The following is a 14274-nucleotide window of genomic DNA, read 5'->3' on the forward strand; positions in this document are numbered from 1 at the left end:
TACAAAGTAGGATGTGCTGCTGCTAAGCTGAGAAATGTGTTGCTTAAAAGGCAGGGGAAGAAACCTTTAGGAAAAAATGGTGTCGACCAAGTCTAAATACTTTAAAACAATTTTGCATCAATGCCATCACATTTCACTAAAAACAGGTTTTGCAATATAAGTCACACATTGCCCACATTTTGGGGATTGTCCTAGCAATAAATTATGTGCCCTTTTCTAGCTTGTAAAGACTGTCATTCATAAGTAGACATTTCTACACATCTCCATCCAGGCCTACAAGAGACAAGGCTTTGTTCAGCCATGCATTCTATATAAAACACTGGAGAACAGGCCTGGTGAGAGTCTCGGGGGGTGCATAGGTCTGAAGGGCCACATTAAGTTCTGGGGTCTGAGGTTCCCACCCCTGGTTTAGGGTAACAGAGTGGATCTAAAGAGCAATTATCTGTTCATTTTTCTACTTTGCCCAGCATATTTGGTCTGGGTCTGAGTTCCCCTTTAAATTGGGATTAGGTACACACATTTTTGCATTGTGTGAATGTATTCTTTACACACTGGGTAAGGGATCTCTTGGCCTCCAAATGTTGCTGGACTACAACTTCCATCCCTAGTGATTGGCCATGCTGGCAGCTGTAACCTGTCATGGGAGCTAACCTGCATGTGTGGTGGCTTATGCAAAGGAATACCTGCTGAGTTTGCCCTCAAGTGCAGTCAATAGTGAGTTTGAACCAAAGCTGTCCGATAGATGTTTCCTGTGTCCACATTACAATTCTAGGGAGTATACAGCAGGAGCGGATATGTTGACTTTAAATGCAAATTTTGTGTGTTTTGTGATCTGATGCCTAAAAAACATACAGTACTTTATTTCAAACTTAAACAGAATTACAGCTGCCTTAAATATAGTTTCTTAAAAGATGGCTGCTGTCTTGAAAGTTATAACACTTCTTTAACATTTCCTGTGCAGGTCTATCTGCTGTGCGGAACAGAGTGAGAATGAAGTGACAGGGACTGAGGTAGACTTCCCTGTATCACCTCAGGACTGCAGGCAGGGGACCACATTTTTAATTGATTCCTGCATTTAAAGAGTCCTGCATTTAAAAAGCTAGAGCAGCAAGGCTGAGGCTGGGCTTAACTTGCTTACTGGTGAGCTTTTTATTATTTTTGCACAGGGGAATACTCAAGGGCATCTCCCATGATCCCCTCTACTGGCTCATTCTGCTGCAAGAGTAGTCAAGGTCTCTGTTTTATGTTAGGCGGCATGCAAAGTAAACATTTGAGAGATGCAGGATAAGGGCACCTCTATACTCACAGCAAAACATCCGTCACAAGAGCTCTTCCCCTTCCTACTTCTTCTGAAGTTATCACAGAAGACCAGAAACCATTATGCAAATGCATACTAACCTGTTCCACCAGTCAGAGGAAAGTCTGTTTCTGGTAACCTCCCCCAACCCCCCACAATCAATCCGTTTGTGGCTTTAAGTGCAGAGCAGTAAGTACGGTAACCTCTACTGCTGCTCTGCTCACTCCAGTAGAAGCAGGAAGATACAGTCACGGATGTGGGTTAGGCATCGTTGCATGCAAGATCTGCAAAGCTGAAGACACTACTAAATCTTCAACCATGAATCCAGAAGAGCAAATCGTAACCTGGCTGATTTCTCTGGGGGCTTTAAATTCTCCCAAAATGATTATTGACGACCCTGTGCAGTTCCTGAAAACGTCTCTGAAAGATGGGGTCGTTCTGTGCAAACTGCTTCGCCGTCTTCTTCCAGGATCTGTAGGAAAGGTAAGACCATGAAAGTTTATTCCGGGCCTTGTAAGAGAGGTACCATTTGGGAGTGATCCTATATATTTTCCAATGCCCTGCTGCAAGGATGTGGCCATGCTTTAAATCTGAACCCCTGGTTCTTTCCAACAAACTTTAATATTTGCAAGAAGAAAAGAAAGTTGATGATGATAGGCATGGTCCTGGCAGGCAGTGGTTGTGTTACTCTGCTAGTATGGGAGCAACAACAGGCCTGCTACACTAAGACAACAAGCCCCAGACTACATAGAAGCAGCCAATGCTTTGTCAACTGGGTTAAAGCTGCTGTCAGAATCAGCCACCAGAGTGACTAAGGTGTCTTGGCATAAATAAAAAAAATGCTTTTCATAACAGCAGTTATGAAACTTTGCAATAGCCCTGTAAAGTAGGCTGCTGGTGGTGTTGTTATCTCCAAATTGCAGAAAGGAGGGGGGCAGTAATGCAGCTGAGAGAACAGTGGTTTGCCTATTTCTGTCTATTGATTTCATGGAAGGTGGTGATATGAGAATTTGAGACATAAGCATCTGCTTTATAACGGGTCACATTATTTCCTCGACCAGTAGCTTTCTGGGGCCTCTGGCAGAGACGGCTTTCCTAGTTCTGTTGCCTCTAACTGACTAGGCTGAGGGATCCCAAATGCAACTGATCCCTCCCCAAGACCCACTGATTGGACACAGCAGTGAACCCTGCTATGGAAGGAAATTGGCTTCTGGAAGGATTTCAGTAAGGGCAAATGTACACTTAGGTAAAGTGTTGGATTAAATCCTGTGGAGGCCCCTAGGCAGTTGAAATCTCGGGGGTCCCCTTCTTGCTGGCATAACATGGAACTAAGAAAGCTTGATTGTAATTTTCTTTCAATATTATTTTGATCCATTGTTACGGGGCTCCTAAAAGGCATGGGGCTTATTGACCAGTGTCTATTCTGCCCATTTGGTAATCTGGCACTGGTTAGGCAGGAAGAACCAGTTGCACAGATCACCTGGCTTGTAAGCAGTACATGTGAAAAGGAGCTGGGGATCTTTATAGACCAAAAGCTTCACATGAGTCAAGAGTGTGATGCAGCAGCAAAAAAAGCTAATGCAGTTCTAGGCTGCATCAGCATGAGTATAGCATCCAGATCAAGATACTGCTCTATTCTGCATTGTCATACCACACCTGAAATCTTGACAAGCTGGAAAATGTGCAGAGGAGGGTGGCCAAGATGATCAAGAGTCTGGAAACCAAGCTTTATGAGGAGCAGTTGGGGGAAATTGGTATGTTTAGCCTGGAAAAGAGGAGACAGAGAGGAGAAAGGATAGCCATATTCAAATATCTAAAGGGGCTGTCACATGGAAGGTAGAGCAAGCTTGCTTTCTCCTGCTCCAGAGGCTAGGACCCAAACCAATGGATTCAAGTTACAAAAGATTCAGGAAGAACTATCTGACAGTAAGAGCCCTTGGTAGAACAGACACCCACAAAAGGTGATAGACTCTCCTTCAGTGGAGATTTTAAAGCAGAAATTGAGTTGGGATTCCTACATTGCAGGGGTTTAGACTATGGGACCTTTGGGATCCTTTCCACTCTACAATTCTGTTATTCTATGAACTAGCCCCAGCTAGACATGTGTGAGTGCACTTTAAAGTTCCTGGCTGTACTTTTGCAGCCATCTCTCTACCAGCCCTCATACCTGATGTTGCATATGATGACGAGGTATAGGGGTTGGGCAAATCTTGTCAAATCCAGGTTCTGTCGATTTATCCTTCTTCCATTATTGAGTTCAGTTCTCCACATTTCCATATCTGTTTGTAATGGTAAGAAATCCTTTTGAAGTCCGCCTGGAAATCTGCCAGAATTGTACTGTGGTTTTGTCCTCATATACACACTTTTGTGGGTTAAAATACAGTGGTACCTCAGGTTAAGTACTTAATTCGTTCTGGAGGTCCTTACTTAACCTGAAACTGTTCTTAACCTGAAGCACCACTTTAGCTAATGGGGCCTCCTGCTGCTGCTGCGCTGCCGGAGCATGATTTCTGTTCTCATCCTGAAGCAAAGTTCTTAACCAGAGGTAATATTTCTGTGTTAGCGGAGTCTGAAACCTGAAGCGTATGTAACCTGAAGCGTATGTAACCCGAGGTACCACTGTATAATGCATTTTTTGTATTTAATAAAATACAAACTCAAGAAATAAAAATGCATGAAATTCTGAAGCACATTTTACACCACTATGAGCAATGTGTACACATGGTTGTGTTTACGTTTCAGAAAGTGCAACTTAGGTAGGTTCACCTTTAGACATGAACTGAATTAAGATTTATTCACTGTTCCTAGCTGTGTGTGGCCCAGATAGAGATGGGAGAACAGGCTCCCAGAGCAAATCGGGACTCCTCCTGGACCAAATGCGGCTCATGGCTGGAGGTTCCCACTGCTGGTAGAGACAATATTGAGCCAGGTGGACCTCTGGTCTTGAAGCTTCATAAGTTATTGATCTGTATTGATTGCTTCCAGCCCTGGTTTTACCCTTTTAAGGGCCAGGTTACCCGAAGGGCTGCTTACCTCCATGTGAATCTGTCCAGGCACCAAAATCTTTCCATGGAGGTTGTCCTTTGTGTTTTCCAGATAGGGACTATTGCTCTATGGCAGAGGATTCCCCCCCCCCCCATCATGTATATTGTTAACTTATTTTCATAACGTGTAAGAAGCAATAATCAACTGAAATCACCTTAAAGAATCATAGAATGATTGGAAGGGATCCTGAGGGTTATCTAATCCACTCCCCAACCCCGTGCCCAACACAGGGCTCAAAACCATGACCCTGTAGAGTCTTATGCTGTATTGGCTGAGCTATTGCAGAGACAGATCCCTCCGTAGATCACCATGCATTGATTGTGGATGTAATGCATGGCCTGATCCATTTGCATGTGTAATGAAAAGCAATACCAACTGGTGGCTCTATGGCAGAACTGATGCTTTGCATGCAGGAGGTCTTGATGTGATGGGCAAATTCCTGGCACTGCCAGGGCAAGACTTTGGAGCGGAGTCATTGAGGTCACTCTTCTGCAGAATGAGCATGAAGTATCCTCCATGCAGCAGGACTGGTGGCTTGCCACATTTTGGAGTTATGCACATTGCCATCCAAGAAGGAGTCCTCCATAAGGCCCTCCTTATGTCCAAAGCCTAAAATTATCTCACTGGACTGCTCTGTCTTGCCGGTATGTTTGCAACCATATGGTTCAAAAGCTCTAAGGGATTCCAATGACCCAAAGGGCCTTGTGCACATAGAGAGACACCTGGATTCTCTTCTACAAGTCATTTGTCATTTTGTGCAGCCCTGAAAACACTTTTGCGACTGACTGTGGCTTAGGGCCCTCATATTTACGGGACCGCCTCCTGCTCTCCCCCGCAAAGGACCTTAAGGTCCATGAATAACCATAGTTTAGAGGTCCCGGGCCCTAAGGAAGTCAGACTATCCTCCACCAGGGCCAGGGCCTTCTCGGTGATGGCTCCGACCTGGTGGAATGCTCTGTCCCATGAGACCAGGGCCCTGCAGGATTTAACCTCCTTCCGTCGGGCCTGTAAGATGGAGCTATTCCACCTGGCCTTTAATTTGAATTCAGCCTGATATTTTATTTCCCTTCTCTTCCCTCCCCCTCCCCTTTTATGAAGATTACCCGCTCTGAGACCCCAGAGCTAATTCTCCCCTGGCTGCCTCGCTGGCCCAAGTTGGACAAATTCAGCCAGCTAGCCCTGGGGATTATCTAATGCTTATTAGATGGATTTACCCTAAATTGATTTCTGAACTTTGAATTTTATTGTTATTCATGTTTTTATACTGTATTTTATGCTGCTTTTACAATTAAGTGTTTTAAATTTGTTGTTAGCCTCCCTGAGCCTGGTTTTTGAACCGGGAAGGGAAGGGTATAAATAAAAAATTATTATTATTATTATTGTTATTGTTATTATTGATGCAATCAAGTTGATTGTGATTTTAGCAGTGCAATCCTCAACAGCAATCCCACTCAATGGAATCTACTTTCCAGTAGGTGGGTATCATTAGGACTGCAGCCTAAGCACCCTGAAAAACATGAGACCCTATGCATGTTTGTTTGGACATACTTCCCACTGTATTCAGTGGGGCTTACTGGTTTGAAAAGTCACAAGGGTCATGGCTGGTGCTGCAGTCGGGGTACCCAAACCCATTTTTAAAGAAAATGATTGTGGTCCATTTAACAGCAGCCCTCTCCCTGTAAAGGCTAGTGCTGCAGAAATGCATCCAAGAGGCAGGGAGCTTGAGGGAAGGAATAGATCAGGGTGGGTAATCAGATATATTTTTCTTAATACACATCCTGTTTTCCTGTTTTCACCGGCTATAAGGTTACAGTATATCACTGAGTAGAATCTCTGCGCTCTTTTGCAAAGCACCTGGCTTTGCAGCTTATCTCCTTCTGCATCCCAGGGCAACTGCGTAGGATGATTAACGTGAATGAAAAGATGAGCTGTTGCTGGCTGGCTGGTAGGTAGGCACTGGGTGCTATCAGACCTCCAAGTGTCTCCATTTTCCAGGGACACTCCCAGATTTACAGAAGCCTTCCCGGTTTCTGATTTGATCCCAGAATGTCCTGCTTTTTCTTAGGAAGTCCCTATTTGCATCAGATAAATATATTGGAGGGTATGGTAAAGGTAAAGGGACCCCTGACCATTACGGTAGGTCCAGTTGTGAACGACTCTGGGGTTGCAGCACTCATTGCTTTACTGGCCGAGGGAGCTGGCATACAGCTTCCGGGTCATGTAGCCAGCATGACTAAGCCGCTTTTGGTGAACCAGAGCAGCGCACGGAAATGCCATTTACCTTCCTACTGGAGCGGTACCTATTTATCTACTTGCACTCTGACGTGCTTTTGAACTGCTAGGTCAGCAGGAGCAGGGACCGAGCAATGGGAGCTCACCCCATTGCAGGGATTTGAACTGGTGACCTTTTGATCGGCAACGCCTACAGGGTATGGTGGGACACCCCTATTTTCATTAGAGAAATGTTGGAAGGTATGGTAGGATGTCCCTATTTTCATTGAAGAAATGTTGGAGGCTATGTAGTTTTTGCACATGATCTGTGTCACTGGCATATCAGAGGGTCAAGGACATCTTCTATAGAACTGCAGCATGCAGAGGTCAAACAGACACCACCTATGTGGCATAGGTAAATCTTTCAGCAGCTGTAATGTTTGGAAATGCAGGAGTTCAGATGGCAGTGGGGAAACAAGGCAATGAGATTGGAGTTTGGTGGAGAATAGCACATATAGCAGCAGCGTAAGCAACATTCGAGTTTAAACACTCATAAGCCCCACTCCCCATTCCAGCTGTACAGGAGGATCTGTGGGTCGCAGCCTGAATCAGCAACATTTGGAAAGGCAAAATGGAAAGAACTTGGCAGGAAAGAGGAAACAGCAGTGCAATAAAAGACAGTTAGCAAGATGGGATAGTAAATATTCACCCACCCAGCCTGTCCTTGGCTGTTGCCTTCCAAGTTCCTCCCTGTTCTCCAAAAAAGGGAACCTTTTAGCTGCAAAATCACTCTGATTGGCTAAATGTATACCTCAAGGGCAGGCCTGTATACTTGAGAAATGCCCCATAAAAGGATGTGAGGGTCTGGGGCGGGACAGAAACATTCAAGGTAGTGGTTGGTTGATCGGCATCCTAGACAATTTTTTTGTTGTCATGGAAGGAAGCTCAAGAGCAGGGCTGTGTGTGTGTGTGTGTGTGTGTGTGTGCAGCTCAGAGATATGGCATCGGTTTTGCATGCAGAAAGTCCCAGGTTCAACCCCTGGCATCTTCAGATAGGGCTGGGAATGTCTGCTGCCTGAAAACCTGCACAGCTGCTGCCAGCCAGTGTAGACAACACTGAGCTGCGTGGACCAAAGGTCTGGTTCAATATCAGGCAGCTTCCTATGTTCCTAGCTGAGAGGAAAGCCCAATTATATTGCACAATTAGTTTGAAACTGTATTTAATGTTGTACTTGTAAATTTGTGCAACCAGCCCTGAGACCTCATGGTGGAGGGTGGGTAAGAAATCAAATTAACTGCAAGAAATAATAATTACAAATTCTGCACTCTGGTGACCTAAATCAAGTGCCATGCACAGTCAGGATTCTGGATATGTGTGGTTTCCTCTTTATCTGCCACACTGGCTCGGAAAACCGTTACTATTTTACTGCTTCTGTTAATTTTGATCGTCTTCCAAAGCAACTACTCTATTCCAAACTTAAAAATGGAAAGCGTAATGCTGGTGGTCAATAAAAGAGGTTTAAAGACTGTCTCAAGGCAAATCTAAAAAAATGTAGTATAAACACTGACAACTGGGAAACACTGGCCTGTGAGCGCTCCAGTTGGAGAACAGCCTTGACCAAAGGTGTCATGGGCTTTGAAGACTCAGGACGCAAGGGAGAAACGTGCTAGGAGGAAGGCACACTTGGCAAATCCACACCGTGATCAGCTCCCACCTGGAAACCAATGTCCCCACAGTGAAAGGATGTGTGGATCCAGAATTGGCCTCCAGAGTCACTTACAGACTCATTGTTAAAACTGTGTTTATGAAAGACAATCTTACTCAGCTACAAGTGATTGCCAAAGAAGAAGAAGAAGTAGTGTGTGTTTGTGTGTGTGTGTGTGTGTGTGTGTGTGTGTAAGGCAGGCAGGCAGGCAGTCTGCACGCTGCTGCAGGACACAGCCCTATCCCCCACCCCTCTAAGCAATGGAGCTATTATTAAGCAATGCCTGTGGCTTCTGAGATTTCGCCATGTCTTGCTTGCAAGCATACCTTTGCAGCCTCGAGGCTGCTGCTGCTGCCCAGAGCCTTGCTGTGGGGACTGCACTTTTCTTCACTTTAGCAGCATACTCATGGTCCTAATGCACATCGTCCCAGGTTTGGTCCTCAACAGGTAGGACTGGAAAAACACTCCTGCAGGGCCGTCCCTACCATTGGGCAGAGTGAGGCAACTGCAGGTGCTGCAGTGGAACACAATTGTCTTCTATTTGAGGACGAACCTGCTTCCCCCCAGGGGAACATGCAACATGACAAATGAAGCAACAACAACAACAACAACCAAAAAGTACAAAACCAATGTACTAAACAGCTTTAGGAAACAGCAACACCAGCAGCTAAAAAAGAAAGTGTTGAAATGCTTTTTAAGACCTGGGTAAATAGAAAGGGTGGTCACCAGAGCACATTGGGAGCTGACATCAGGCATATTCTCCCACAAAAAATGCTCCACAAGAAATCTCTATATGGGACAGGAAGCTACAGTTAGAACTGGATATGGAACAACTGATTGGTTCAAAATTGGGAAAGGAGTACGACAAGGCTGTATATTGTCTCCCTGCTTATTTAACTTATATGCAGAATTCATCATGCAAAAGGCTGGGCTGGATGAATCCCTAGCCGAAATTAAGATTGCCGGAAGAAATATCAACAACCTCAGATATGCAGATGACACAACCTTGATGGCAGAAAGTGAGGAGGAATTAAAGAACCTTTTAATGAGGGTGAAAGAGGAGAGCGCAAAATATGGTCTGAAGCTCAACATCAAAAAAACGAAGATCATGGCCACTGGTCCCATCACCTCCTGGCAAATAGAAGGGCAAGAAATGGAGGCAGTGAGAGATTTTACTTTCTTGGGCTCCATGATCACTGCAAATGGTGACAGCAGTCACGAAATTAAAAGACGCTTGCTTCTTGGGAGAAAAGCAATGACAAACCTAGACAGCATCTTAAAAAGCAGAGACATCACCTTGCCGACAAAGGTCCGTATAGTTAAAGCTCTGGTTTTCCCAGTAGTGATGTATGGAAGTGAGAGCTGGACCATAAAGAAGGCTGATTGCCAAAGAATGGATGCTTTTGAATTATGGTGCTGGAGGAGACTCTTGAGAGTCCCATGGACTGCAAGAAGATCAAACCTCTCCATTCTTAAGGAAATTAGCCCTGAGTGCTCACTGGAAGGACAGATTGTGAAGCTGAGGCTCCAAGACTTTGGCCACCTCATGAGAAGAGAAGACTCCCTGGAAAAGACCCTGATGTTGGGAAAGATGGAGGGCACAAGGAGAAGGGGACGGCAGAGGACGAGATGGTTGGACAGTGTTCTCGAAGCTACCAGCATGAGTTTGACCAAACTGCGGGAGGCAGTGGAAGACAGGAGTGCCTGGCGTGCTCTGGTCCAGGGGGTCACGAAGAGTCAGACACGACTAAATGACTAAACAACAACAAAACAGGGAATCATAGCTGACCTCCAGTGGTTTAGTGACCACTTTTGGGTTCATTTTAGAGCAGGAGGGTGCTGGTGTATCAATCAGGATAATTGGCTGATATTCTGCTGGTGTATCAGTCAGGATAATTGGCTGATCTTCCTTGCTCTGGCAAGAGAATGGGACGATAATGAGACTTCCAAGTTTGTTTTTGGCAGATTGGAGCAAAACAAACTCAGAATGCAAGGAGAGAAGTCTGGGTCCTAAATTCCATTGTCTTTAATGGTGTTCCTACTTCACACCAGCATTTTAAAGGATAGCACTTTGTTTCTGATTGTTTGCATTCCCAATCAAAAGCTAAAAGTGGCATTTTGTTAAAGCTCAAGGTGTTTGAAAACTGAACTTACTGGGTGTTAGGAACAAGCACCCGGGAGTTCAGTGAAGGTTACTCCCAGGCATTTCTGCATATGATTTCAGTCATGCGGATCCTTATAAATTGGGGGCTATGCTATGTATTTATCTGCGGTGTTTATGAGGGTAACAATAGACTAAGGCAACCAGCGGCATTTTTGGACTTTCCTTGGGAGAATGGCTATGGGAGGTGGGCATCACGAGGACCTCCTGTATTTCAAAATTTACTGCTTCACCCCTCTCCGCTCACCACGCAGCTACTCTCTGATGGTCTGCCTCAGTGAAAGGGCTTCTGACAATCATTCATTCTTTCCTTCAAAGAATTCTGGGCATTATAGTTTGTTAACTGATGGGAATGGTAACTCTGTAAGTGCAAAACTACAGTGCCCATAATTTTCAGGGGTGGGGGGAGGATGTGCTTCAAATGTTCTGTGAAGGAAATAGTTTGCACACAGTCTTTGTGCATGAGAAAAATATCTACCCAACCCTTCAAGTCTTTTTTTTAAAAAAAATGAATCAGGAACAGAATAAAAGAACAATTTAAAATAGGCTCACAATATACTAAAAAGAGCAGAAATCATCTAGCATATTCATGTGAGAACATGGGCTTTTCTGATATCTGGGTCTCTGTGACCTTATAAGGCTTTCAAGGTTAAAAAACAGCACATGTATACAGTATTCCATGCTTCCGGTCTCCTTCAACAATCTAGCTACAGTACATCTTGTGGTTCAGCATTAAAAAAAAACCCCAATGTGGTGCATCAATCTGAATGTCAGACTAAGACCTGGGAGTCCAGGGTTCAAATCCCCACTTGGTCAAGAAGTTCACTGGGTGACCTTCGGCCAATCACTGTTTCTCCCAGCTGCTCTGGGTAGGTTCCAACAAATTAAAATCTTTAAGCACAGTAAACATCAAACATTAAAAAAATTCCCTACACAGGGAAGGGCTGCCTTCAGGTGTCTTGTGAAAGTCAGGTAGCTGTTTATCTCTGTGACATCTGATGGGATGTCCGAATCGGAGATAAGGTGGCACGGGTGGTCCCTCCACACAGGGCACCAAGTCAAGGGGTGCAAAATAATGATAGTGATAAAAAACCCTAAATTTATATGGGGACCTACTGAGAAGATCCATTTTAAAAAGCAACAGTACCAAAAGGAATCATTGGGGAAATATTTAGGGATGGTGTCAGGTTTTGCCCTTGCTCAGGGCACCATATTATCCACGTCTGCCCCTGCCTTAACCTACCTCTTGGGGTTGTTGTGTGGATATAATGTGGGTGGGGGAAACCATGGTGGGGGGAACCAACATACAAACCAACAAACAAACAAACATTGCCCAAGGCATCTTCAAGGACAACTGGCACTGTATAGATGCCTCATAACACTCCTTCCACATTTATAAGCACCAGTAATTGATATTTTAGTGTGGCAGTCCCTGCACATTTGGAACTCCCTGCCTATTCACATCAGGCAAACACCTTCACTGTACTCTTTTGGTGCCTGCAAAGAACATATTTGTTTAGGCCAGCCTAGCCAGACCTGCAGAATGCAGGGACATGTTTTACGTTATTGCTGGTTTTAGTTATTTTTGAAGGTTTAAAACGGTTGATTCCCCCCCTTCATAATTCCACTGATCCTTCTATGTAAACCACCTTAAGTCTTGCTGCTGTTAACAATGAAGTGGCATATAAATTTCGAAAAGAAAGACAGCCCCACAAATCATGCCTCCCAGAGTTGCAGAGGGAGCGCCTCTGTTTGCTCCCTCCCCTAATTACTAATTAAACTCGCAACTATTTCTTGGGGTTCTTTTCTCTCTCTCCCCTTCCCCCCCTCTTGGTCCACCCGTTTCTGAAAGGATCCGGCTGCAATTTGGGCAGGAGGAGGGGAGATCTTCAGGGGCCATCAGTGTCACCCTCTGACGTTCAGAGCAGGGATGTGAGCTTGTCGCTTTCTGGTTCGCTCGCTCTGTTGCCTGTTTGTTCTTCCTGGGCTGACAGCTTGCCTCCCTCCCTCCTTTCTACCGCCCGCCACCCACGCCGCACTCCACCTTCTGCAAAATCCATCCAGCAGCAAGCTTGCCTTATTGCCAACAAGCGGTCTAACATCTTCTCTGGCTTTGCTGCTGAGAAGGAGCCGCAAAGGGCTCGTAATCTCTTTCTCGCTGCTCCTATAGGTGATGTTTCCCCCCTAACCTTTTGCAAAAAAAAATTTCTCTCTTTAGTTTTGCCGGGAGCCCAAGACAGAAGCCGACTGCATTGGTAACATCGAGGAGTTCCTAAACGGGTGTGCTGCACTTAAAGTCGAGGTAAGTGCCAACCCTTTGTAGCTGCCTCATACCACGGCCACATTCACACCACGCATTTAAAGCGCCACGATACCACTTTAAACAGTCACGGTTCCCCGCCCCCTCCCCAATAATTCTGGGAGCTGTAATTTGTTGAGGGGAGCTGAGAGTTGTTAGGACTGCTCCCCTCGCAGACCTACAAACCTTAGAGTGACTTAACAGTCAATCCCTCTTCAGAGCTGTGGGAACTGCAGTTCTGCATGGGGAATGGGGTTTCTTAACATCTCTCAGCACCCTTAGCAAAGTACAGTTCCCATAGTTATTTGTGGGAAAGCCAAGGCTGTTTGAAGTGGTATCATAGGGCTTTAACTGTATGGTATGAATGTGGCCCGAGTCAGGTTGTTAGTACCACTGCTTGAACAAATTCTGATTAATATGTTCACTGAATAATCTCTGAATTACAGCTGAAAGTATCTCCCATAACTGTTGATTGAAAGGAATGTGATTTAAGTTCATTTTGGGCCAGAAGGATTTATTTTTCAAGTTTGTTCTCTTACACCTCAATAGCTCAGTTGGTTGGGCTGTGGTGCTGATAATGTCAAGGCTGCAGGTTCGATCCCCCTATGAAACAGCTGCATATTCCTGCATAGTGGGGGGGGGGGTTGGAGTAGGTGATCTACAATTCTGTGTGTTGTGAGGTGTTTTGGTTGTTTTTTTACACTCTAGACTCTTTAGGCCTTTGAGTTTAAAGATCACAATAGTTGAAGCGAATAAACAAAATAATTTACATTCCAGTGGTTTTTTTGGTTTATGTTTTCTTAGCATGCTGGTGTTTAAAATGTTGAGAGCTTTTATAATGTGGTTTGAGAACAAGGTATTGCAAGGCCTGCCTGCTCCTGGATCATAGTATCATAGAGTTGGAAGGGACCCCAAGGGTCATCTAGTCCAGGGGTCAGCAAACTTGTTAAGCTGGGGGCCGGTCCACAGTCCCTCAGACCTTTTGGGGAGCCAGACTATATTTTTTTGGGGGGGGGAGAATGAATTCCTACGCCCCACAAATAACCCAGAGATGCATTTTAAATAAAAGCACACATTCTACTCATGTAAAAACACCAGGCAGACCCAACAAATAACTCAGAGGTGCATTTTAAATAAAAGAACACATTCTACTCATGTAAAAACACACTGATTCCCAGACCGTCTGCGGGCTAGATTTAGAAGGCAATTGGGCCAGATCTGGCCCCCGGGCCTTAGGTTGCTAGTCCAACCCTCTGCAACACAGGTATCTCAGCTAAAACATCCATGACAGATGACCATCCAACCTCTGCTTAGAAACCTCCACAGAAGGAGAGTCCTCAACCTCCCAAACAGCTCCTGAACAGCTCTTACTGTCAGAAATTTCTTCCTCATGTTTAGTCAGAAGGTCTTTTCTTGCAACTTGAAGCCATTGGTTCGAGTCCTACCCTCCAGAGCAGGAGAAAGCAAGCTTGTTCCCTCTTCTATGTGACAGCCCTTCAGATATTTGAAGATGACTATTATATCTCCTCTCAGTGTCCTCTTTACCAAGCTAAAC

General features: G+C 44.9%; 1 protein-coding gene across 1 annotated transcript in view; it reads left to right on the top strand.

Annotated features, from left to right (window-relative positions):
- Positions 1 to 1529: 1529 nt before the first annotated feature.
- The window catches only part of ARHGEF6 (Rac/Cdc42 guanine nucleotide exchange factor 6), a 78136-nt gene continuing 65391 nt past the window's right edge, over positions 1530 to 14274 (top strand). Inside the window, exons 1-2 of the mRNA XM_083722862.1 lie at positions 1530 to 1780; positions 12639 to 12722. Coding sequence (XP_083578988.1) covers positions 1616 to 1780; positions 12639 to 12722 — 249 coding nt within the window. The 5' untranslated portion in view covers positions 1530 to 1615. The remainder of the gene's footprint in view (positions 1781 to 12638; positions 12723 to 14274) is intronic.

This window comes from Podarcis gaigeae, assembly GCF_964106915.1.
Source record: "Podarcis gaigeae genome assembly, chromosome: Z".
In the NCBI taxonomy this organism is placed as follows: domain Eukaryota; kingdom Metazoa; phylum Chordata; class Lepidosauria; order Squamata; family Lacertidae; genus Podarcis; species Podarcis gaigeae.